The sequence below is a fragment of the Salvelinus namaycush genome, chromosome 34, assembly GCF_016432855.1.
Source record: "Salvelinus namaycush isolate Seneca chromosome 34, SaNama_1.0, whole genome shotgun sequence".
Lineage (NCBI taxonomy): Eukaryota > Metazoa > Chordata > Actinopteri > Salmoniformes > Salmonidae > Salvelinus > Salvelinus namaycush.
Genome location: NC_052340.1, coordinates 16,012,311 through 16,039,599, shown reverse-complemented (window position 1 = coordinate 16,039,599; position 27,289 = coordinate 16,012,311). Strand labels below are relative to the sequence as shown.

General features: G+C 43.2%; 2 protein-coding genes and 2 pseudogenes across 2 annotated transcripts; all 4 read right to left on the bottom strand.

The window, feature by feature from the left end:
• Positions 1 to 11,233: 11,233 nt before the first annotated feature.
• Positions 11,234 to 12,152, bottom strand: LOC120029217 (annotated as a pseudogene).
• A 4,443-nt stretch (positions 12,153 to 16,595) lies between these two features.
• On the bottom strand, positions 16,596 to 17,156 carry LOC120029215 (annotated as a pseudogene).
• A 403-nt stretch (positions 17,157 to 17,559) lies between these two features.
• LOC120029214 (olfactory receptor 11A1-like) lies at positions 17,560 to 18,492 on the bottom strand. Its single transcript, XM_038974508.1, has one exon. It carries the CDS (start codon positions 18,490 to 18,492, stop codon positions 17,560 to 17,562), a length of 933 nt encoding a protein of 310 aa, XP_038830436.1.
• Positions 18,493 to 24,483: 5,991 nt separating this feature from the next.
• On the bottom strand, positions 24,484 to 25,419 carry LOC120029213 (olfactory receptor 8I2-like). Its single transcript, XM_038974507.1, has one exon. The coding sequence runs from the start codon at positions 25,417 to 25,419 to the stop codon at positions 24,484 to 24,486; it is 936 nt and encodes a 311-aa protein (XP_038830435.1).
• Between the last annotated feature and the right edge of the window lie 1,870 nt (positions 25,420 to 27,289).

Here is a 27,289-nt window from a genome sequence, read left to right as displayed (position 1 = left end):
CAGACTGAAGAACTTTCAATTACAGCCAAGTGGAACAAAAACATGTAGACTTGTTTCAATGTAGATGACCATGAGAAACAGGTTAAGAGACAAAGTTTAGACATACAGTATAAGTTCATTTCCAGGTGTTATGATAATTATAATGCATGTATTATGTATTTATAATTGTAATATTATATTATAAATACAAGTTCAATCTGTACTTCAATGCACATATGGTGTGCATTATAAAACGAGGAAGAAAGACGAGGTGGGGAGAGAGGTGTAGAAGACAGAAAGGGAAAGAGGTAAGAACAGAGGCAGACAGCATATGATTAATGAATTACAGTGCTACCCTAATATTCTCTCAGTTCACCACAATTACAGTGTCTCTAGCGGTGTCTCCTAACCAGCCTTGGGCCCCCAGGTAACCCGAAGGTTATCTTAACTTCTTATGGCTGGGGGCAGTATTGAGTAGCTTGGATGAATAAGGTGCTCAGAGTAAACTTACTGCTACTCAGTCCCAGAAGCTAAGATATGCATATTATTAGTAGATTTGGATGGAAAACACTCTGAAGTTTCTAAAACTGTTTTAATGATGTCTGTGAGTATAACAGAACTCAAATGGCAGGCAAAAATCTGAGAAACAATCCAACCAGGAAGTGGGACATCTGAGGTTTGTAGTTTTTCAACTCATTGCCTATCGAATACACCGTGTCTATGGGGTCATATTGCACTGCCTAAGGCTTCCACTAGATGTCAACAGTCTTTAGAACCTTGTTTGAGGCTTCTACTGTGAAGTGGGGGCGAATGAGAGGGGATTGAGTAAGGTCTCTCCCAGAGTGCCATGAGCTGACCATGCGCGTTCACGTGAGAGGTAGCTTGCGTTCCATTGCAATTCTAAAGACAAAGGAATTCTCCAGTTGGAACATTATTGAAGATTTATGTTAAAAACATCCTAAAGATTGATTCTATACATCGTTTGACATGTTTCTACGGACTGTAACGGAACTTTTTGACTTTTCGTCTGCACCTAGTGATCGCGCCTCATGAATTTTAATTACTGGGCTAAACGCGCGAACAAAAAGGAGGTATTTGGACATAAATTATGGACTTTATCGAACAAATCAAACATTTATTGTGGAACTGGGATTCCTGGGAGTGCATTCTGATGAAGATCATCAAAGGTAAGTGAATATTTATAATGCTATTTCTGACTTCTGTTGACTACACAACATGGCGGATATCTGTATGGCTTGGTTTTGTGTCTGAGCGCTGTACTCAGATTATTGCATGGTGTGCTTTTTCCGTAAAGTTTTTTGAAATCTGACACAGCGGATGCATTAAGGAGAAGTGGATCTAAAATTCCATGCATAACAGTTGTATCTTTTAGCAATGTTTATTAAGAGTATTTCTGTAAATTGATGTGGCTCTCTCTAAAATCACCGGATGTTTTGGAACTACTGAACATAACGCGCCTGTCACGTTCCTGACCTGTTTTCTGTTATTTTTGTATGTGTTTAGTTGGTCAGGGCGTGAGTTGGGGTGGGCATTCTATGTTTTGTGTTTCTATGTTTAGGTCAGGTGTAATTAGCCTTATATGGTTCTCAATCAGGGACAGGTGTTTGACGTTTCCTCTGATTGAGAACCATATAAAGGTAGGCTGTTCACACTGTTTATTTGTGGGTGATTGTCTTCCATGTCTGTGTATGTTGCACCACACGGGACTGTTTCGGTTTGTTCGTTCGTTTGTTGTAGTCTGTACCTGTTCGTGCGTTCTTCGTGTTATATGTAAGTTCTCATGTTTTAGGTCAGTCTACGTGCGTTTGTTATTTTGTAGTTTGTTGAAGTGTTTTCGGTTTTCGTCTTTACTTTAATAAACTTCGTTATGTCAAATCATCATGCTGCGCTTTGGTCCAATCCCTACTCCTCCTCTTCTTCCGAAGAGGAGGAGGACACCCGTTACAGAATCACCCACCAACCATGGAGCAAGCAGCGTGAGAGGAACCAGCAGCAGCGGCCAAAGAACCAGGACTCGTGGACATGGGAGGATGTTTTGAACGGCAAGGGTTGCTACACATGGGAGGAGATCTGGGCTGGAAGAGATCGCCTCCCATGGGAACAGCTGGAGGCGATTAGGAGAGCAGAGGCAACCGGAGAGAGGAACCGGAGTTATGAGGGTACTCGACTAGCAAGGAAGCCTGTGAGTAAACCCCAAACATTTCTTGGGGGGGGGCTAAAAGGGAGAGTGGCGAAGTCAGGAAGGAGACCTGCGCCCACTCCCTGTACTTACCGTGGAGAGCGAGAGTACGGGCAGACACCGTGTTACGCAGTAGAGCGCATGGTGTCTCCTGTACGTGTGCATAGCCCGGTGCGGTACATACCAGCTCCTCGTATCGGCCGGGCCAGATTGAGCATTGAGCCAAGTGCCATGAAGCCGGCTCTACACATCTGGCCACCAGTGCGTCTCCTCGGGCCAGCTTACATGGCACCAGCCTTACGCATGGTGTCCCCGGTTCGCCTACATAGCCCGGTGCGGGTTATTCCACCTCCCCGCACTGGTCGGGCGACGGGGAGCATACAACCAGGTAAGGTTGGGCAGGCTCAGTGCTCAAGGGAGCCAGTACGCCTACACGGTCCGGTATTTCCGGCGCCACCTCCCCGCTCCAGCCCAGTACCACCTGTGCCTACACCACGCACCAGGCTTCCAGTGCGTCTCCAGAGCCCTGTTCCTCCTCCACGCACTAGCCCTATGGTGCGTGTCTCCAGCCCAGTACCACCAGTGCCTACACCACGCACCAAGCCTCCTGTGTGTCTCCAGAGCCCTGTACGCACTGTTCCTTCTCCCCGTACTCGCCCTGATGTGCGTGCCCTCAGCCCGGTAACACCAGTGCCGGTACCACGCACCAGGCCTATAGTACGCCTTGAGAGTCCAGTGTGCCCTGTTGTTGTTCCCCGCACTAGCCTGATGATGCGTGTCCTTAGCCCGGTACCTCCAGTTCCGGTACCACGCACCAGGCCTACAGTGCGTCTCAGCCGGCCAGAGTCTGCCGTCTGCCCAGCGGCGCCTGAACTGCCCGTCTGCCCAGCGGCGCCTGAACTGTCCGTCTGCCAAGCGTCGCATGAACTGCCCGTCGGTACTGAGCCTTCAAAGCCGCCCGTCTGCCATGAGCCTGCAAAGCCGCCCGTCTGCCATGAGCCTGCAAAGCCGCCCGTCTGCCATGAGCCTACAGAGCCGTCCGCCAGACAGGAGCCGCTAGAGCCTTCCGCCAGACAGGATCAGCCAGAGCCTTCCGCCAGACAGGATCAGCCAGAGCCTTCCGCCAGACAGGATCAGCCAGAGCCTTCCGCCAGACAGGATCAGCCAGAGCCTTCCGCCAGACAGGATCAGCCAGAGCCGTCAGCGAGCCATGACCAGCCAGAGCCGTCAGCGAGCCATGACCAGCCAGAGCCGTCAGCGAGCCATGACCAGCCAGAGCCGTCAGCGAGCCATGACCAGCCAGAGCCGTCAGCGAGCCATGACCAGCCAGAGCCGTCATCCAGCCATGACCAGCCAGAGCCGTCATCCAGCCATGACCAGCCAGAGCCGTCATCCAGCCATGACCAGCCAGAGCCGTCATCCAGCCATGACCAGCCAGAGCCGTCATCCAGCCATGACCAGCCAGAGCCGTCATCCAGCCATGACCAGCCAGAGCCGTCATCCAGCCAGGATCCGCCAGAGCCAGCCAGCCAGGATCCGCCAGAGCCAGCCAGCCAGGATCCGCCATCCAGTCCGGAGCTGCCGTCCCTCAGTCCGGAGCTGCCGTCCCTCAGTCCGGAGCTGCCCCTTATCCCGGTGCTGCTCCTTATCCCGGTGATGCTCCTTATCCCGGTGATGCCCCTTAATTTAGGTGGGGTTATTTGGAGGGTGGTCATTGAAAGGGGGATACGAAAGCGGGGATTGACTATGGTGGGATGAGGACCACGCCCAGAGCCTGAGCCGCCACCGTGGACAGATGCCCACCCAGACCCTCCCCTAGACTTTTGGTGGTGCGTCCGGAGTTCGCACCTTGAGGGGGAGGTTCTGTCACGTTCCTGACCTGTTTTCTGTTATTTTTGTATGTGTTTAGTTGGTCAGGGCGTGAGTTGGGGTGGGCATTCTATGTTTTGTGTTTCTATGTTTAGGTCAGGTGTAATTAGCCTTATATGGTTCTCAATCAGGGACAGGTGTTTGACGTTTCCTCTGATTGAGAACCATATAAAGGTAGGCTGTTCACACTGTTTGTTTGTGGGTGATTGTCTTCCGTGTCTGTGTATGTTGCACCACACGGGACTGTTTCGGTTTGTTCGTTCGTTTGTTGTAGTCTGTACCTGTTCGTGCGTTCTTCGTGTTATATGTAAGTTCTCATGTTTACGTGCGTTTGTTATTTTGTAGTTTGTTGAAGTGTTTTCGGTTTTCGTCTTTACTTTAATAAACTTCGTTATGTCAAATCATCATGCTGCGCTTTGGTCCAATCCCTACTCCTCCTCTTCTTCCGAAGAGGAGGAGGACACCCGTTACAGAATCACCCACCAACCATGGAGCAAGCAGCGTGAGAGGAACCAGCAGCAGCGGCCAAAGAACCAGGACTCGTGGACATGGGAGGATGTTTTGAACGGCAAGGGTTGCTACACATGGGAGGAGATCTGGGCTGGAAGAGATCGCCTCCCATGGGAACAGCTGGAGGCGATTAGGAGAGCAGAGGCAACCGGAGAGAGGAACCGGAGTTATGAGGGTACTCGACTAGCAAGGAAGCCTGTGAGTAAACCCCAAACATTTCTTGGGGGGGGCTAAAAGGGAGAGTGGCGAAGTCAGGAAGGAGACCTGCGCCCACTCCCTGTACTTACCGTGGAGAGCGAGAGTACGGGCAGACACCGTGTTACGCAGTAGAGCGCATGGTGTCTCCTGTACGTGTGCATAGCCCGGTGCGGTACATACCAGCTCCTCGTATCGGCCGGGCCAGATTGAGCATTGAGCCAAGTGCCATGCCAGGTGGATGGATTATATTGGCAAAGGAGAAATGTTCACTAACAGGGATGTAAACAAATTTGTGCACAACATTTGAGATAAATACGCTTTTTGTGCATATGGAACATTTCTTTGATATTCGATTTCAGCTCATGAAATATGGGACAAACACTTTACATGTTGCATTTATATTTTTGTTCTGTATATTTTATAGTGAAAAATCTGTGTCTCAGCATCACTCTGTTATCGTGGAATTACCCTGTACCAATCCACCATACCTGTCAGTAAGCATGGCTCAGTATTGAACAGCCTGCTGTAATTTCATGCCCAACCCACCTTGTGGAGAGCAATCCACCAATAGGTTTTCACTTAATCTTTTACCTACACTACTCATATTGATAAGCAATGACTATCAAATACATTCAGTCTAGAACCATCTTTCTAACCAATAGACAGCAGCTGGTCATCATCCTCTCTATGTGACAAATGTCCTATGCACAATAAGCTGACATTAGGAATTGATTTAAGATGGTCATACCATGGATCATTTAGATATTTGATTTAGAATTTTACCAAAAGTCATAGAAACGCTGTCACGTTCGTAATAATGAGCGGACCAAGGTATAGTTCCACATAATTTTAATCTCCGTGAAACAAACAAAACAATAAAGAAACAACGAAACGTGAAGTCATGACGTGCACACAGGCAACTAAACACAAACAATATTCCACAAAACACAGGTGGGGAAATGGCTACCTAAATATGATCCCCAATCAGAGGCAATGATAAACAGCTGCCTCTAATTGGGAACCATATTAGCACCAACATAGAAATAGACATACTAGAACACACCCTAGTCACGCCCTGACCTACTACACCATAGAGAACCAAGGGCTCTCCATGGTCAGGGCGTGACAGTACCCCCCCTAAAGGTGCGGACACCGGCCGCAAAACCTGAAACCAAATGGGGGGGTTAGGTGGGGTGACTAGTGTCGGTGGCGGCTCCGGTGTAGGTCGTAGCCCCCGCCCAGACTCCGGATCCGGCCATGGCGCCGGGCTGAACGCCGTGCCTGGACTGGGCACCGGCGCAGAGGAGGGCTCCGGCCCTGGAGCGGGACGACACCATGCCTGGACTTGGCATTGGCGCAGAGGAAGGCTCCGGCCTTGGAGCTGGACTGGACGCCGTGCCTGGACTGGGCACCAGCGCAGAGGAAGTCTCCGGCCTAGGAGCGGGACTGGGGAGGCGCACTGGAGGCCTGGTGCGTGTAGCTGGCACAGGTGGCACCGGACTGGTGACACACACTTCAGGGCGGGTGCGGGAAGCTGGCACCGGACGTACCGGGCTGGGGAGACGCACTGGAGGCCTGGTGCATGGAGCCGGCAAAGGTGGTACCGGACTGGTGACACGCACTTCAGGAAGAGTGCAGGGAGCTGGCATAGGACGTACCGGACTGGGGAGGTGAACTTGAGACCTGGTGCGTGGAGCCGGCGCAGGTGGTACCGGACTGGTGACACGCATTTCAGGGAGAGTGCGGGGAGCTGGCACAGGACGTACCGGACTGGGGAGGCGCACTGGAGGCCTGGTGCGTGGAGCCGGCACAGGTGGTCCCGGACTGGGGAGGCGCACTGGAGGCCTGGTGCGTGGAGCCGGCATACCGGACTGGTGACACGCACTTCAGGAAGGGTACGGAGAGCTGGCACAGGACTCACCAGACTGCTGACAGGCTCTTCAGGTCGGATGCCGTGCAGAACACACCTACATAACATTTCTCTCATCCCTCTCCCAACTTCTCCATCGCCTCCCTGACGGTCTCTGGCTCTTCCCGCGGCTCAGCCGCCAGCTCCATGTGCCCCCCCCCCCCCCCAAAATAATCTTGGTTTCTTTGGCAGCGGACTGACGACACGCTCCTCGTGGCGAGTGCGAGGAACTGGCACAGGACATACCGAGCTGGGAAGGCGCACTGGAGATCTGGTGCGTGAAGCCAGCACAGATGGCACTGGACTGATGACCCGCTCTTCAGCCCGCCTGCGCTGCAGCCTACTCCTTGCTAACCCCTCTCTCCGGTATCCTTCCTCACATTGTTCCATCGACTCCCAGGCAGGCTCTGGCACTCTCCTCGGCTCGACCGGCCACCCCTCGTGCCCCCCCCCCCCACAAAAAATCTTGGAGTTTCTTTGGCCGTGGTCCCCGGCGTCGTCGCTGTCCTTCCATGCTCCTTGGCGACTCCCGCCAAGGAAGGGTCTCGTGTCCTCCCATGATTTCCTCCCATGTCCAAACACCTTCTCCTCCATGGCACGCTGCTTGGTCATTGCGTGGTGGGATATTCCGTCACGTTCGTAATAATGAGCGGTCCAAGGCGCAGCGTGAGTATGGTTCCACATATTTTTAATCTCCGTGAAACAAACAAAACAATAAAGAAACAACGAAACGTGAAGGATTGACGTGCTCACAGGCAACTAAACACAAACAATATCCCAGAAGACAAAGGTGGGGAAATGGTTACCTAAATATGATCCCCAATCAGAGGCAACGATAAACAGCTGCCTTTAATTGGAAAACATATTAGCACCAACATAGAAATAGATATACTAGAACACCCCCTAGTCACGCCCTGACCTACTACACCATAGAGAACCAAGGGCTCTCTATGGTCAGGGCGTGACAAACGCATTGAATAACACATTCAGAAATGGCAAAAAAAACTGTAAAAAAATGTATAATAAGGAATACGGTTTTGAAGTGTCTGTCCTATATCCAGGAGATATAAGAAAGCTCAGAAAATATTTATATATTTTTTACACATACAGTAGCATCTTTGTTGAACGTCTCCTCTGGCTGGTTATTTGTGATACCACAAGACATATGACACTGCACATCTTCCACCTATACTTTGCACTATTTAATTATTTTAATTTGTTTCCAATATGGCCACCACTTTTCAATCCTTTTATGTATGGTGTTAGGATGGCTTGAACCAGACAAGCTTCTAAAAAGGTCCAGAGAGATGGAGGGAAAGGACTGCCAAGGTTGCTGTACTGTACGTGTCGCTTCAGCCGCTGTGACCACTGCAGACGTGGATCAATGGAAGGAGAACATGCGCGCTGAGCTACGGCAGAAAGTTTTGCATCTGGTGAGATCAGATGCACCTGCAGCGAGTTGGCTAATCAGACAGATAGCTCGGGATTGGCTGTTATTTCCTTTAAAAGCCCCTTGATGTGTGTTGTTCGGCCACTGGGAGTTGAGCGGAGAATGTTTCTCAGAAGGGATCGGTCCCCTATGCATGTGTCCATGTCTTGTCTGTTTCCATGTTTGCTGTGATTGCACTGGACCAGCGTCTGCGGGACAATAAGTCTTACCGGCAAATTTGAGTGAGGAAGTGGGAGAGGAACTGGGTGGTGATCCGAGAGCGGCATTGGTACAACACACATCTAGGCCCTTTAGCTCCACCAAGTAAGGGACGTGATTCTTCCTGTGTTCCCTTTACACTGCTCTTTGATTTCTCTGTGCCATTTTTGGCACACTATTTTTGCCACTATTGTTGGTAGGTTTTCCTGCCGTCTGTCTCCCTCTCGTTCAGCACCAGAGGCAGGGCCATCGGTGACATCACCAAGCAGAGTCTCAGACAGGGCGCTTTCCTGGACAGTGTGGGTCTGGGGATAAGGTTCTCGTCTGGTCCTAGAAATCGAGAACCTATGCTGTGGAAAAATTCTTACACAGGGACACTCAAAGTCAATCTTATTGTCAGCGCACTGGAGAGGTTCCAACCAACTCAATGTACCATAGTACACATTTCACCTTTATTTAACCAGGTAGGCCAGTTGAGAACAAGTTCTCATTTACAACTGCGATCTGGCCAAGTGTGACACAAACAACAACACAAAGTTACACATGGGATAAACAAACGTACAGTCGATAACACAATAGAAACGTCTATATACAGTGTGTGCTAATGTAGTAAGATTAGGCACGTAAGGCAATAAATAGGCCATAGTGGTGAAATAATTACAATTTAGCAATTAAACACTGGAGTGATTGATGTGCAGAAGATGAATGTGCAAGTAGAGATACTGGGGTGCAAAGGAGCAAAAAAACAAAAACAATATGGGGATGAGGTAGTTGGGTGTGCTATTTACAGATGAGCTATGTACAGGTGCAATGATCTGTAAGCTGCTCTGACAGCTGATGCTTGAAGTTAGTGAGGGAGATATGAGTCTTCAGCTTCAGTGATTTTTGCAATTCGTTCCAGTCATTTGCAGCAGAGAACTGTAAGGAAAGGCGGCCAAAGGAAGAATTGGCTTTGGGGGTGACCAGTGAGATATACCTGCTGGAGCGCGTGCTGCAGGTGGGTGCTGCTATGGTGACCAGTGAGCTGAGGGAGGGCTTTACCTAGCAAACACTTATAGATGACTTGGAGCCAGTGGGTTTGGCGACGAATATGAAGCGAGGGCCAGCCAATGAGAGCATACAGGTCGCAGTGGTGGGTAGTATATGGGGCTTTGGTGACCAATTTCTGTGTTCATGCAAGTGGCTGACTGTACAAATCACACCTATGTGTGTCACACACGAGCTCTCCTGTGGTAGTCCCAACAGTTGTCTTATATATGGCTATACACAGACAAGTTATATTTGCATGATTTAACGTAATTAATTAATCTTTACCGCGTTGTTTCATTTGTGTGACCGACCAATACTATTTCATAATGTGACAGACCAACACCTCACGAGGCTTCTCGTCTTGAATCTGAGATATCTTTAGTTTGTTCTCAAAACAACATCTGGGCGTACTGCCAAATTGCAGCTACTGATAGGTGTGATTTGTACAGTCAACCACTTCCATGAACACAGAAATTGATTATTAGAACAGTACATGAATAGAACACAGAAATTGTTTATTAGCACAAACATTACAATTCCCATTACACCTATCCCCACCCTCTCTATGTTCTCATGCCTGTCTTTACCCCTCCCTATTTTGACCAATAGCAGTAGAGAGTCCTTTAGAGGGGTTGACATAGTAAAGCAGGGCCAAGGGTGTGTCCATATTGTGTGCATAACCAGAGTGACATTTATACAAGCACCAGTTTTGTTTGATCTCAAAAATATTTCAGAGTGCAGTTTACAATTGAAATGTTTTAAATTAAATAAAATAAAATCATCCATCCATGCAAAAACTGTCTACTTCCAAAGTTCAGCTATCATCTGTTTCACTTCCTGGAACTTAACAATATCAAAATTGGACAGATGTAAGCTAAACTTTGCTGAGATCTGTGCATTTTGCGGACAGTGTTTAGAGTCCAAATACTAATTGGGAGTTTGGCTATTGGTAGGCCGTCATTGAAAATATGAATTTGTTCTTAATTGACTTGCCTAGTTAAATAAAGGTAAAAAAAAAAATAATTAAGTAAAAAAAATAAAAGATCTAAACAAGTTCTGTTCAAAATATAGCAAGGTGGCAAATTAACTGGAACAATGTTACCTTGAAAAACATGTTTTTGCACGGATGTGAGCTAATCTTTACATTTTGTAGAGAGAGTGAATATGATCTTGAACAATATTATTTTGCTACTGTTTAGGAAACTATCTCATTATAATTGTCTTATTGACGTGGTCTCATTAGGAATGTGACCTCCAGAGTGAGCAGTGTGTGTCTGAGGGGTTCACCTGTCAGTCACTCCATACATCTCACACGTTGCTATGGCAGTTCAGCAGTGGTTGAAAAAAGTACCCAATTCTCATACTTGAGAAAAAGTAAAGATACCTTAATAAAAAATTACTCAAGTCAAATTGAAAGTCACCCAGTAAAATACTACTTGAGTAAAAGTCTAAAAGTGTTTGGTTTTAAATATACTTAAGAATCAAAAGTAAATGTGATTGCTAAAATAAAAGTAAAAGTAGAAATCATTTCAAATTCTTATATTAAGCAAACCACACGGCACAATTTTATTTTTTTATTTTTTATTTACGGATAAACAGGGGCACACTCCAACACTCAGACATAATTTACAAAAGGAGCATTTGTGTTTAGTTACTCCGTCAGATCAAAGGCAGTAGGAATGACCAGGGATGTTCCCTTGATAAGTGTGCTAATTGGATAATTATCCTCTCCTGCTAAAATGTATTCAAACTGTAACGAGTAAGATACGATTTCTTGAGTAATTATGCCAAAAATACAATGTATTTGTACAGTCAAAAGAAGCAAAAAGAAGCAGCAACACACATTATTAATTATTTCCCCAAAAAATAACAATCAGGTTATGTTTTTAGGTCAAAGCCTCAATACCTTTTTACAAGCCTGCCTGATTTTAGCCATCCTAATGCCATACATAATAGGATTGAAAAGTGGTGGACATATTAGAAAATAAACTAATAAAATAGTGCGAAGTATAGGTGGAAGATGTGCAGTTTCATATCTGCCTTGTAGAATCACAAATAACCAGCCAAAGGAGAAGTTCAGCATAGAGGCTATATGTGGCGTACAGGTATTAAATGCTTTCTGTTTAGTCTCTTTAGAAGACTTCAAACATATTCGTAGAATTCTTACATATGAGTATATGGTAGGAAGTATAGTACAAGAAAAAGAAAGCACAGTGGCAACAAGACCCCATATGTTATTCAGCATAGTATTTGAACAGGCAAGCTTGACTACCGAGTAGTTATCACAATACAGTCTGTCTAGAACGTAACCACAAAATTGCAGTCGCAAACTCAGGGAGATAACGATGGCATTGAGGAAAAAAGAATACAACCAGGACAGCAGAATTAAGCTACAAACTCTTTCAGGTGTCATAATATTGTTATACTGTAGAGGAACAAATAGACATGTACCTGTCATAGGACATAACTGATAAATTACAAAATTCTGTTAAACCGTATGTGTACAACACATAAATCTGGAGATAACAATAAAGAAGGGAAATATCATGTGTGTCAGAGAGTAAGTAAAACATGAGAGCAGGAAACAAACCAGTGCTCCCATACAACTGATTAACAAACAAAGCACATAGAAACAGATACATGGGTTCATGAAGGCTTCTTTCAATGCAGATAACTCCAATAAGTAAAGTATTGGCAAGAATGATGACAAAATATAATACAGTCACTACAGTAAAGTAGAAATACTTCATTTGTCCGATATCACCGTATGCAGCAAGCCTAAAGACCTTAAAGTGAGTAGAGTTTTCCATGGTCCTGGTAGATGGTAAAGGTGTGCTGTCAAATTTTGATGAAGAGTAGATAACCCTCTATAGTACTGTAGCTTAAATATAAATTGAAACAATGAAATCACAAAGACCAGACAACCTAAATGGATCATTCATTGACCTGTTCTTCTTACCGTGATAGATTTTCCCACATCTGTACTCACCAATATAGATGGTTTTTCATTCTCCTGATAACATAATTCATAGCCTAAATCAAACAATATTATACTTTGTATCCTGCACTCATATTATTGATTACATCTAAAGTATGCTAAGTCCTACATTTATACCTACCATTTCTAATCCATGTTGAACTGCTTAAACTCAGCTCCTCACTTGATTATTATACTTGTGAGAAGAAACAAAGTATGTCATGGTGTGATATGCAAATAAGCACCAATACCTGGGGAAAATGTGATATTTTCAGAGTCAAGGAAACCATATTGAGAAAAACAAACAGATACAATTTTGTAACACAGGCCCTCCAAGGGGTTCAAAACCTTTCTTAAATTCTATAGAAATACAACAATTCATAGAGAATAGTAGATTAAACATGGCATGTCCAGCCAATGTGAAATGGCTAGCTGGTTGGCGTTGCATTTGGGAGAATATATACAGGGGGTACTGGTATGGAGTCAATGTGCGGGGGCACCGGTTAGTCGAGGTAATTGAGGTAAAATGTACATGTAGGTAGAGTTACATTGACTATGTACAGATAATAAACAGAGAGTAGCAGCAGCGTAAAAGAGGGGTCTGGGTAGCCCTTTGATAAGCTGTTCAGGAGTATTATGGCTTGTGGGGTAAAAGCAGTGAAGAAGCCTTTTGGACCGAGACTTGGCGCTCCGGTACCACTTGCTGTGCTGTAGCAGAGAGAACAGTCTATGACTAGGTTGGCTGGAGCCTTTTCATGTAGTCCACAATCATCTCCATTGTCTTGATCACGTTGAGTGAGAGGTTGTTGTCCTAGCACCACACGGCCAGGTCTCTGACCTCCTCCCTATAGGCTGCCTAATCGTTGTCGGTGATCAGGCCTACTACCGTCATCGGCAAACTTGATGATGGTGTTGGAGTCGTGCCTGGCCATGCAGTCATGAGGGAACAGGGAGTACAGGAACGGACTGAGCAAGCACCCCTGAGGGGCCCCCGTGTTGAGGATCAGAGTGGCGGATGTGTTGTTACCTACCCTTACCACCTGGGGGCGGCCCGTCAGGAAGATCCAGTTGCAGAGGGAGGTGTTTACTCCCAGGGTCCTTAGCTTAGTGATGAGCTTTGAGGGCACTATGGTGTTGAACGTTGAGCTGTAGTCAATGAACAGCATTCTCACATAGGTGTTCCTTTTGTCCAGATGGGAAAGGGCAGTGTGGAGTGCAATAGAGATTACATCATCTGTGTATCTGTTAGGATGGTATAAAAATTGGAGTGGGTCTAGGGTTTCTAGGAAAGTGGTGTTGATGTGAGCCGTGACCAGCCTTTCAAAGCATTTCATGGCTACAGACGTGAGTGCTACGGGTCGGTAGCCATTTAGGCAGGTTAGCTTAGTGTTCTTGGGCACAGTGACTATGGTGGTCTGCTTGAGATATGTTGGTATTACAGACTCAGACAGGGAGAGGTTGAAAATGTCAGTGAAGACACTTGCCAGTTGGTCAGCGCATGCTCGGAGTACACGTCCTGGTAATTCATCTGGCCCTACGGCCCTGTGAATGCGGACCTGTTTAAAGGTCTTAATCACATCGGCTGTGGAGAGCATGATCACATAGTCGTCCGGAACAGCTGTTGCTCTCATGCATGTTTCAGTGTTACTTGCCTCAAAGCGAGCATAGAAGTAATTTAGCTGGTCTGGTAGGCTCGTGTCACTGGGCAGCTCTCGGCTGTGCTTCCCTTTGTAGTCTGAGTAATAGTTTGCAAGCCCTGCCACATCCGACGAACGTCTGAGCCAGCGTAGTACGATTCGATCTTAATCCTGTATTGACGCTTTGCCTGTTTGATGGTTCGTCGGAGGCCATAGCGGGATTTCTTATAAGCTTCCGGGTTAGAGTCCCGCTCCTTGAAAGCTGCAGCTCTACCCTTTAGCTCAGTGCGGATGTTGCCTGTAATCCATGGCTTCTGGTTGGGGTATGTACGTACAGTCACTGTGGGGACAACGTCATCGATGCATTTATTGATGAAGCCAGTGACTGATGTGGTGTGCTCCTCAATGCCATCGGAAGAATCCCGGAACATATATTCTCTGCTAGCAAAATTGTCCTGTAGCTTAGCATCTGCTTCATCTGACCATTTTTTTATTGACCGAGTCACTGGTGCTTCCTGCTTTAATTTTTGCTTGTAAGCAGGAATCAGGAGGATATAATTATGGTCAGATTTGCCAAATGGAGGGCAAGGGAGAGCTTTATACACATCTCTGTGTGTGGAGTAAAGGTGGTCTAGAGTTTTTTCCCCTGTGTTTGCACACTTAACATGCTGGTAGAGATTTGGTAAAAACGGATTTAAGTTTCCCTGCATTAAAGTCCCCGGCCACTAGAATTTATTTGGGTTATTTGTTTGGGTTTGGGTTAAACCCTAACCCTAACCCTAACCCTAACCCTAACCCCATTTATTTGGGCTGCAATTTCTGAGGCTGGTAACTCTAATGAACTTATCTTCTGCAGTAGCGGTAACTCTTGGTCTTCCTTTCCAGTGGCGGTCCTCATGAGAGCCAGTTTCATCATAGCGCTTGATGGTTTTTGCCACAGCACTTGTATAAACTTTCAAAGTTCTTGAAATGTTTCGGATTGACTGACCTTCATATCTTAAACTAATGATGGACTGCCGTTTCTCTTCGCTTATTTGAGCTGTTCTTGCCATAATATGGACTTGGTCTTTTACCAAATAAGGTAATCTTCTGTATACCACCCCTACCTTGTCACAACACAACTGATTGGGTCAAACGCATTAAGAAGGAAAGACATTTCACAAATTAACTTTTAACAAGGCACACCTGTTAATTGAAATGCATTCCAGGTGACTACCTCATGAATCTGGTTGAGAGAATGCCAAGTGTGTGCAAAGCTGTCATCAAAGCAAAGGGTGGCTACTTTGAAGAATCTCAAACATAAAATATATTCTGATTTTGTTTAACATTTCTTTGGATACTACATGATTCCATATGTATTATTTCATAGTTTTGATGTCTTCACAATTATTCTACAATGTAGAAAATAGTAAAAATAAAGAAAAACCCTGGAAGGATTAGGTGTGTCCAAACTTTTGACTGGAACTGTATTTTTAAGAATTAAGCTTTATCAGACCGGCCCAGTAATTAGGGCAAATGCCAGATGGGTCATTCCTTTAGCTCAGTGGCCAGTCTAAAAAGTTTGCAAGCGTAGAGATAGATAGAGGACTCGCATGGCCAAAAGTCACTAGAGTAGTAACGGGGTGGGACTTCATATGGGTTAAGGAAGGATCACATAATTCCATAAAGGTCACAATGAGGGATCAGCCAATGAATTATACTTGTGAGCAAACATTCCATAACTGCTGGTGTCAGTAAATCGCCAACATTGGCTTCACACCTGTTCTAACAACACTCTCCAGGTGGCAGTATGCACCCTTCCAGTATGTTTGAAAACTCATAGAAGTAGTAGAAGAAAATGGACTACTTCAAAATGGAGATGGCCTCAATGGAGCTTCCAGTGATCTTACAGACTCCGACTAGAGACCCACAGTGGAGGTGTCATAATACCCATAAAACCTAGCCGTCAAACAGAGAAATGGTTCCAATTGTTTAAAAAATCCCCTATGGAACCATTTCCCTATTTGACTGCTAGGTTTCATGGGTATAATGTGGTACTCTATTGGGACCGACTGAGGTGTCTTTAGATTAAATGTAGCTGAGTGGGGAATTGGACTGATCTTCCTCATTGTGCATGAAGCTATTTCAAAAATGCATTGGAATTATTTTCATTGGCAAGAAAAAATGCAACTGTTTGATCAAGAAAATGGATTCATCCTTTTTATTTTACAGGAAATTATTTGTGTTTTTCACTTGCTAATTCAAATTTCTTCAGAATATCTGCTAGATCTGTCATGTCTAGAAGAATACTTTATTGCTCATTTGTGGAAACAGAACTTATTGTATCCTTATATCCTTTTACTCTGTCCCCAACCCCCCTGAAACACACGTACATGTGTTGTTCTTCTAGCAGCATCCCTGATTTGACTTTCCTACAGTAAAATACATTTAAAGGAAATGCAGAAGAATTCACAGAAATAGAATGCAATACCAAGGAGAAACAAGAGATTAGGTTGATGATCAAAACAAATGTATAAGCATTCAGTTCTGGCAGATGATCCTGTCAGACCTGGGATTCAAACCGGCAACCCTGTCTTGCTGCTGTACTTTCTAAAGTCATAATTGGTACCAGTTTAGGTTCAGATTTTTGATGAGAAAAATCAAGAGAGTTTGGAAAGATTTTTCTCTAATATTTTTGTAATACATGTCCTGATCTTCTTGGTCCCAATACCATATAAGATAGGGTGTACCAGTGGTGGGAAAATAATGAGCTGTACTGATATTAATAGATTAAGCTCTGTGCCTGTTGTAAACAACAGAAAAAATGGTTTGCAGAGAAGTTGATGAATATGATCAAGTGGGGAGCACACACATTAAAAGCCTTCGTTCGTGACTCCAAACAATATCTTTACATATGAGAGCACAACTAATACCAAAGGTAAAACCACTAGACTTGATATGATACATATATCATACAGGTTGATCAGCGCACTTTCAACACGAGAGAGTTTAACAACTGCTTAGTCATCACAAAAAAGCTGTTGTACTTGCACAAAGGGAGCCTTTGATACACATTTGAAAAGAGTTATGGGAATAAAGTATACCAAGGCTAACAACATATTCACTTTAGAAGGAGTCATAATGCTATGATATTGAAATGGCTTAAAAATGGAGACATACCTGTCATAAGTCATTACTGCTAGAATAACGTAAGCAAACATTACATATATATTGCAGAAATATTTTTGTACGGTGGGCCAAGAGACCAGAGCCAAGAGACCAGGGCCAAGAGACCAGAGCCAAGAGACCAGACCCAAGAGACCAGAGCCAAGAGACCAGGGCCAAGAGAACAGAAGAGGCAGAACGGGTTGGGGCGTAGGGTCATCCCAAGGATCCCACTTAGCATCTATTTGAGCACAGCTTGAAGGTAGGGAGGGCCTCTCCCCTTGATGCTCTGTAGTTATGCAGTTAAATAGCTAATATGTTACAATACATTATAAACTTTACAATAATATTTGGGCTACAGAGAAATTATTCCAAAATGACACGTATCTGTACCATCAATAATAGCAATTATAAGTAATAAAACACATAATTAAATGTTACAAAAAAATTACAACCAGGTTATGTTTTAGGGTAACGGCCTAGTACCTTTTTACAAGCCAACCTGATTTTAGCCATCCTAATGCCATACATAAAGGGATTGAAAAGTGGTGGACATATTGGAAAATAAACTAATAAAATAGTGCGAAGTATAGGTGGAAGATCTGCAGTTTCATATCTGCTTTGTAGAATCAAAAATAAACAGCCAAAGGAGAAGTTCAGCAAAGAGGCTATATGTGGTGTACAGGTGTTAAATGCTTTCTGTTTCGTCTCTTTAGAAGACTTTAAACATATCTGTAGAATTCTTACATATGAGTATATGGTAGGAAGTATAGTACAAGAAAAAGAGAGCACAGTAACAACAAGACCCCATATGTTATTCAGCATAGTATTTGAACAGGCAAGCTTGACGACTGAGTAGTTGTCACAATACACTCTGTCTAGAACGTTACCACAAAATTGCAGTCGCAAACTCAGGGAGATAATGATTGCATTGATTAAAAAAGAATACACCCAGGGCAGTAGGATTAAGCCACAAATGGTTTTAGGTGTCATAATATTGTTATACTGTAGAGGATAACAAATAGAAATGTACCTGTCATAGGACATAACTGCTAAATTACTATATTCTGTTAAACCATATGTGTACAACACATAAATCTGGAGGTAACAATAAAGAAGGGAAATATCATGTGTGTCAGACAGTAAGTAAAACATGAGAGCAGGAAACAAACCAGTGCTCCCATACAACTGATTAACAAACAAAGCACATAGAAACAGATACATGGGTTCATGAAGGCTTCTTTCAATGCAGATAACTCCAATAAGCAAAGCATTGGCAAGAATGATGACAAAATATATTACAGTCACTAGAGCAAAGTAGAAATACTTCAATTGTCCGATATCACCGTATGCAGCAAGCCTAAAGATCTCGTAGTGAGTAGAGTTTTCCATGGTCCTGGGAGTTGGTAAAGATGTGCTGTCAATGTTTGAAGAAGACGAGCAAATCCTCGATAGTACTGTAACTTTTCTCACTCTGGATAGGAGCTTCTGCTAAATGACTAAAATGTAAATGTTCAAAACCTTTCTTAAATTCTCTAGAAATACAGTAGTTCATAAAGAATAGTAGATTAAACAGGGCATGTCTAGCCGATGTGAAATGGCTTGCTAGTTTGCGTTTCACACTTGAGTTCAATCGGAGACGTTACCCTCTCTGAGACCAAGAAGTAGTTGTTTCCCTTTCTTTGCAAGGGCTGTGGCTTTTGTTAAAACAATGTAGCCTGGTACTCTACACTGTAGAAGTATGTGACATAATTTTCACACTTTAGTCATTTAGCAATCAGGATTAAGTGCTCAAGGGAACATCGACAGAATTCTCACCTAGTTGGCTCAGGGATTCAAACCAGCAACCTTTTGGTTACTGGCCCGATGCTCTTGACCGCTAGGCTACCTACCACCCCATGGACTGGGCAGGCTACACTCTCTAACATTTTAGCAGGAGTTTGTTTTCCATGTATTGTGCACCATGTACAATAAATAAATTGTTCCGTGAAACCAATCCAAGTCTCTGACAAAGAGTTGGTTTCCCGGACCCAGAGTCTACTCCTGAACTAAACCACACTGTCAATGGAGATTCTCCATTGAGAATATATTTTATTCTAGGATCAGTCTTAATCTGGGTCTTGTTTTCCAGCCCTTAGTCTTGTTCCCAACTGCTGTTAGGAGCCAGGTCCTCGGGGCATGAAGCAGTTTGGCATTGCTGGAACTTCGGGTGCGTGGAGGTTCATAGGGGAGAGTAGGTCTGACAGGTAGGCTGGTCCGATGACATTTAGAGCCTAGTAAACAAGGAGAATTTAAAACTAATTTCTTTGAGGGACAGGTAGCCAATGGAGATCAGCAAGTGAATAAAAGGTATGACAATATTTCACAAATTAGCAAATGTTTTACATGTCTGATTTTCACCATCCTCACCCCCATTCATGATTACACTGAACTAAGTACACAAAACAAAAATATAAACGCAACATGTAAAGTGTTGGTCCCATGTTTCATTAGCTGAAATGAAAAATATCCATACGCACAAAAAGCTTATTTCTCTAAAAATGTTGGACAAATGTGTTTACATCCCTGTTAGTAAGCATTTCTCCTTTGCCAAGATAACCCATCCATCTGACAGAGGTGGCAAGAAGCTGATTATACAACATGCTCATTACACAGGTGCACCTTATGCTGGGGACAAGAAAAGGCCACTCAAAAATGTGAAGTTTTGTCACACAATGCAATGCCACAGATGTCTCATGTTTTGGACCCGGCTCTCTAGTGGGATGGCCTATGCCCTCCCAGGCACACCCATGACTACTCCCCTGCCCAGTCATGTGAAATCCATAGATTAGGGTCTAATTAATTGATTTCAATTGACTGATGTCCTTATCTGAACTGCAACTCAGTAAAATCTTTGAAATTATTGCATGTTGCGTTTATATTTTTGTTCAGCTTACGTATTAACCCAGCAAACAGGGGATGTCCTAAGGACATTTGGAAATGTTCTCATTAGGTCCCTTTTAGGTAGTGTTTCCCAAAGTTGGTCCTTTGCACGTTTAGTTTTTTGCCCTAACACTCCATAGCAGATTCAAATAATCAAAGCTTGATGATTAATTAGTTCATTATTTGAATCAACTGTGTAGTGCTAGGGCAAAAACCAAAACGTGCACCCCTTGGGGTCCACAGGACCACGTTTGGGAAACATTGCTTTAAGGGTTTGAGCGAGACGTTATCCCACTGACATTCTGAGAAAATCTTAGGAACTTTAAAACATGACGTTAACCTCGGTAAGAGGACATTCAGTACAGATCCCGGTTTGGACGCAGTATAATGTTATAATAATTTATTTTTAAGTCCATTAGGGAACATTATGAAAAGGTTCCTATTTGTGTCTGACATGACGTTATCCGTGGGACATTCAATGACCACAAGGAGACGTTTCATGATGGTCAATGGGACGTCATATGATGGTCCCAAGGGAACGTTTTTTTGGGGACCTTTATCTAGTTCCCTGTAAGTTACCAGGATGTCACTGAGGACCATATCATGACCTTTTTAGGACGTTCTCAGTACTTTAATTTTAGTAGTCATTAGGATGCCCTGTGATGGTCTCAAGGGAATATTCTCTGGGGGGGCTTTTGTGTAGTTCCCTGTAAGTTACCAGGATGTCACTGAGGACCATATCATGACCTTTTTAGGACGTTCTCAGTACTTTAATTTTAGTAGTCATTAGGATGCCCTGTGATGGTCTCAAGGGAATATTCTCTGGGGGGGCTTTTGTGTAGTTCCCTGGAAGTCACCAGGATGTCTCAGAGGATCATGTCAGGACCTTTTTAGGATGTTCTCAGGACTTTAATTTTACTAGTCAGTAGGACGTCGCGTGATAGACCCAAGGGAATGTCTCTGGGGGACTATTGTCTAGTTCCCTTTAAGTTACCAGAACGTCACTGAGGACCATATCATTATTTTTTTAGGACGTTCTCAAGACTTTCATTTTACTAGTCATTACGACGTTGCGGGATGGTCTCAAGGGAACGTCCCTGCAAACAAAAATGTGTCTTTAGAACGTCCCCAGAACGTCACAAAATGGTCATCTAAAGAGGTCAGGATGTTGTGTCATGGTCCCCTGAAGGTTTTTGTCACAAGATGGTCCCAGGTGTCCCAAGGTAACTAAATAATTAAATGGTATGGAGGTTTTAAGGTAAGTGGTACGCTGTTCAGCTAAAAAAATCTTTATTCAGCGACAATATGATCACATTTGACATGATCACTTCGAACTGAAATTTCATTATTTCATACCTGGGATATCAAACTCACAACCTTTGGATTTGGGGGTATATAGATAATTTTTTTGCTGCACCACAATATGTAGAATTTCTGAAGTCCCATACATGTTCATTACCTATAATACATCTCTGCACTTAGCAAAATAGTGCCATCTGCACTGTTATTTTAGTTATCAGTTAATCTGACTATTCTCTCATCATTGAGTTCATTTACTTATTTCAGCTATTTGAGTTTGGGTTTTCACTATAGTTGTCTGTTTTAATCATACTCCTGAATCACTATGATAAGTATAATAGTTTTTCTTGAGTGCATTTTTAACAGACCTGATATTTACTTTGAAGTGCAAAGTGTAGGAATACAAGTGAAATCAGTCATTGACATAGACAAGGTGGCATAGCATGAAGATCGGAATGTTGTGAGTTCAAATCCCAGGTGAGGACATGTTTGAATAATAATTACTGTATAAATGAACATGCACAATGTAATCATGTATGTCAAATATGTGAGTTGAAAACAGTGTATGGTAAAAGCACTGTGTATGGGGGGGATGCCCCTAACATTGTCAAAAGACAAAGGGCTGTGACTGGACCAGTGGTTTACAAATCAGGAACTTGATGGGCTTGGCAACAATAACAAGTGATGTGTAATGAAACTAGGATATACATGCCCTTCGTAAACATGGATAAAGTTTCTTTGCTACCATCAAGTGAACTGTGACTATCGAACCAAGGCCTTCAGAGGGAACAAAAATCTTTCAATAGCCTACGTTGAATCAAACTTTAAAAATCTAGAAATTAACAGACAACATAGCATCACTAAATGCGCTGAAATCCGAAGGGGATGGACAGCAGAGATAGGTGGGATGGGATGAGGGAAACCGAAATCTGGAATCTGGAGATGAGTGAGAGTGAAGTTGCTGAGTGAGTGGTAAAGTGACGGCAAAAATATAAAAATGAAGAAAGACACTAAAAAGGAAGGTTGTTGGTTGGGTGCGAAGGGTGCTGGACCGGTGGCTGTGAGGTTGCTGGTTCAGTTCCTCGAGTTAGCTGGCAGGGGGATCTGTCGATGTGCCCCTGAGCTGGGCGCTTGACCGTGGTCGCTCTGGATGGGAGCATCTGCTAGATGACTTAAATGTAATGCAAATGTGGAGCAGCTTCTCTGCAGGTGGATTGTATATTTTAAAAGTCAATGAAAATACGGAAAATGAAAACACCTGCTGCTGCAGCAGCCGTCGTTGCCAATGTCACACTACTGCAACAACTAGCGTGGTAAGATTACAGCTTGCTATCGCCGGTTAACGCTTGATCTGATTGAATCTAGGCCTTCATTTCACCCCATTGTTGAAGAACTGACTTTAACATTGATCTTGTGTCTAATCCTCTCACTGATAAACAGGCATTTTCATATCTGTTGATGGTCCTTTAGGTGCCTTTTGGCAAACTCCAAGCGGGCTATCATGTGCCTTTTACTGAGTATTTTTCGTCTGGCCGCTCTACAATAAAGGCCTGATTGGTGGAGTGCTGCAGAGATGGTTGTCCTTCTGGAAGGTTCTCCCATCTCCACAGAGGAACTCTGGAGTTCTGCGGAGTGACCATCGGGTTCTTGGTCACCTCCCTGACCAAGGCCCTTCTCCCCCGATTGCTTAGTTTGACCGGGTGGCCAGCTCTAGGAAGAGTCTTGGTGGTTCCAAACTTCTTCCATTTAGGAATAATGGAGGCCACTGTGATGTTGGGGACCTTCAATGCTTCAGAAATGTTTTGGGTACCCTTCCCCAGATCTGTGCCTCGACACAATCCTGTCTCAGAGCTTTATGGACAATTCCTTCAACCTCATGACTTGGTTTTTGCTCCGACATGCACTGTCAACTGTGGGACCTTATATAGACCGGTGCAGTTGTGTAAAGTACTTAAGTAGTATTTTAAAGTATTTTTACTCAAGTAGTTTTGGGGGGGTATCTATGCTTTACTTTATATATTTTTGACAACTTCTGCATTTACTCCACTACATTCCTAAAGCAAATAATGTACTTCTTACTCCATATATTTTCCCTGACACCCAAAAGTACTCATTACATTTTGAATGCTTAACAGGACAGGAAAATGGTCCAATACACGCACTTATCAAGAGAACATCCCTGCTCATCCCAATTGCCTCTAATTTGGCAGACTTACTAAACACAAATGCTTCATGTGTAAATGATGTCTGAGTGTTGTAGTGTGCCGTTGACTATCCATACATTTTAAAAACAAAAAAGATTTGCCAAATATAAAGAATTTGAAATGATTTATACTTTTACTTTTGATACTTAAGTATATTTAAAATCAAATACTTTTAGTATTTTACTCAAGTAGTATTTTACTGGGAGACTTTCACTTTAACTTGAGTCATTTTCTGTTAAGGTATCTTTACCTTTACTCAAGTATGACAATTGGGTACTTTTTCCACCACTGGACAGGTGTGTGCCTTTCCAAATCATTTCCAAGTCATGTCCAATCAATAGACTCCAATCAAGTTGTAGAAACATCTCAAGGATGATCAATGGAAACAGGATGCACATGTGCTCAATTTCGAGTCTCATAGCAAAGGGATTGAATACTTTAAAAAAATGTTTATACATTTGCAAAAATGTCTAAAAAACGTTTTTTTTCCATTATGGGGTATTGTGTGTAGGTTGATGAGGGAAAAAACATTTAATCGATTTTAGAATAAGGCTGTAACCTAACAAAATGTGGAAAAAGTCGAGGGGTCTGAATACTTTCCAAATGCACTGTATATAACGTTGGCTATATACAGTTATTTTTAGTTTGTTGGTCAAGGTAACAAGATGACTCCATGAAGCCAAACACCTGAATCTCAGTCATTGACAACAAATAAGAGGGGCAAAGTTATTCCACACGACATCCATGAAAAATTATTCTGACAAAGGCCATTGACTGCTAGAACATCATTATTTTAATATTTAGATAAAATAAAGCACCAAGATTTTAATTGTGAGCGAGAGTTGCACATTTTCCTTCCTAATGTCTATGAAAATTTACAAATGAAAATTGTCAATATAGCTTTATAGATCAACAAGAAAGATATGTTGATACACACAAGCGCATCACCACAATACATTTAGATTAGGGCAGCAACTTTCCGGTTGAACATCTGTACAACTCTATTCCGAACCCGAGTGAGTTTCATCCCGTATATGATAGGGTTCACCAGAGGAGGCACAACTAGGAACTCCACCGCCATGATATTCCTCAGGGCCAGCAGGCTGGTGTTGCTGCCGTAGCGAGCGTACATCACATCGAAGGTGAGGGATATGGTGAAGTTAGTCAGGGTGATCAGATGAGGCAGACAGGTCTGCATGAACTTCTTTCTCTGCACACGGGAATGCAAAGACGCTTTGATGATGTTCATGTAGGATATCAGGATGAGTATTGTTTGAGAAACATGAGAAAACGTGAGAATGAAGCCGTAGAGGTTGTTCAGAGTGGTGTCAACGCATGAGAGCTTCACGACGGCCCAGTTTGAGCAGTAGAGTTTATCGATGTCGACGCCACAGAGGGGTAACCTAGCTGTTAGTCCCATCCCAATGCTACTTTCTAGCCATGAGAAAAGCCACGTAAGAAGAAGCAGTGTCCACACTTTTCGAGTAGTCATGATAGAGTGGTATTGTAACGGCTTACAGATGGCAACATACCTGTCATATGCCATCACTGTCAAGCTGGTGAATTCACAGAAAGCATAGGAGTAGATTACCAATATCTGGGTCATGCACCCAGGGTATGATATCACATGAGAGTCAAATAAAAGGTCATAAAGTATCTTTGGGTAGAAAGCTGAAGCGCCATAGATACCATTAATACACAGATTACAGAGAAATAAATACATAGGGTCATGCAACATTTTCTCCAGAAAAATGGTAACGATCAGTATCAGATTCACAAAAATGGTGAAGATGTATAGGATGAGAGTAAATGAGAAGTAGATGTGTTTGTTTGTCTGTGTCACGTTCAGTCCATGCAGCACAAACACTATCTCCTGGGAGGAGTTGAAATCCATTGTCATTGACAGCAGGCACACATGGCTGGTGTACACAGGACCTGAGAATGTTCAGTTTATCCAAGTTTTGTTGGTTGGTCTATTTAAAAACAATTTGATTACATTTTAACAGTAACTGCCACCCATACAGCAGTCTGTCAGCCTCTCAACGATGATAGCTCTCCTTCAAACAATGGTGTTGGTATTCAGATCTCAAACAAGTCAACCCAAAACCACCCAGCTTCAGCAGCCACCTACATTACAATGCAGTGAGCACACAGACCAGTATTCAACCCGTATCCCATTCTGGTGAGCATGAAGCATTATATATATATTTTTTTATGATCTTCACAGATCTTCACTTAATTTAACTCAAAGTTAGAGAGAAATCCTAAACAATATTAAACTGAATTAGTTAGATGATTAATCGAAACAAAGTAAGTATTTTCAAAGTCTTCAAAGTAGGTTCTCCTTGAAGATGATCATTTGTATGGTTTGTGTATTTGTATGGTCTCTGTATCTCTGTACTGAGGGCCAGAGCAGAACACCTCCACCTGAGCAGACCAGATCATACCTACAGTAGGTATGACACTTCTCCGCTCTCCGCACCACACCTTTATGGGGCAGTATCTGAGTATCTCAACTGCCATAGCAACGTGTGAGATGTATGGAGTGATAGACAGGTGAACCCCTCAGACACACACTGCTCACTCTGGAGGTTACCTTCCTAATGAGACCACGTCTATAAGATCGATTATGAGATGAGGTATACGATAGAATAGGATGTTGTTTATGTAGCAAGGTAATATTGTTGAAGTTCATATTCACGCTTTCCATAAAATGCAAAGATATCAGCAAAGTTTAGCTCACTTCTGTGCAATTTTTATATTTTCAAGTTAATGTTCAAGTTTTTTGGGCTATATTTTGAACAGACCTTGTTAGAGCATGGCCAAATTCCTATTTAGTAATTGGACCACAAGGGTTAATTTTTCTTTGTCTCTAAAGGCTTTCCACAAAATGCACAGATTTCAGCAAAGTTTAGCTCACACCTGTGCACATTTTTTGCACCACTGCTCAGCTCCAGGAAGTGAATCAGAGAAGGGCTAGACTAGTAGTAGCCAGTTTTTGCATGAATTAATGATAAAAATGTATGTAATGAAAAACATTTCAATTGCAAAATTCACTGTAAAATATTGTCAGAGCGTATAAAAATTGTTCTTTGTACAAAGTACTATAACCTTCATAAAGTTCATATTGAAGTGGTCCGTATCATCTATCTACCCCCAGCGGACTGCTTACGTCTTGATTGACACAACCCATCCAGCCAGGGACATCATGCTCCCCAAAATGTTGAGGTGGTACCGATTAGCAAAATGTATATCTTTGAATGTACCCACAAGTGTCACGGGATGATAACGCTGATGTGCCAACTTCTGTCTGTACCGTTTAAGCTACAAACTAATATGACCCCACTATGGAAAGATGAGACTCTCACTAGTTCTCCGTTTTGCTCACAAGTGTCACAGACTCGTCTGAATGTAACCCATACATATTAATGAAAGTATGGAGGTAGTTTTGTGCCAAAAACACACATATTTCCTGAGCTTTCTTATATCTCCTAGATATAGGACAGACACTTCAAAACCTTATTCCTTGTGATTTATTTTTTTACTGTATTTTTTGCCATTCATGAATGTTATTCATTGTGTTTCTTTGGGCTAAAGTAATAAAGTCCAAATTCAATATTTTATGAAATTATTTGTCAATATGTTTTTATTAATATACCTAAAGGGGTCCTAAAATTCAAAATCAAATATGATATGACCATCTTAAAACATTTTCATATCTTCACTTACTTTTATTTTTTTTAAATTCTCCCCAATTTTGTGGT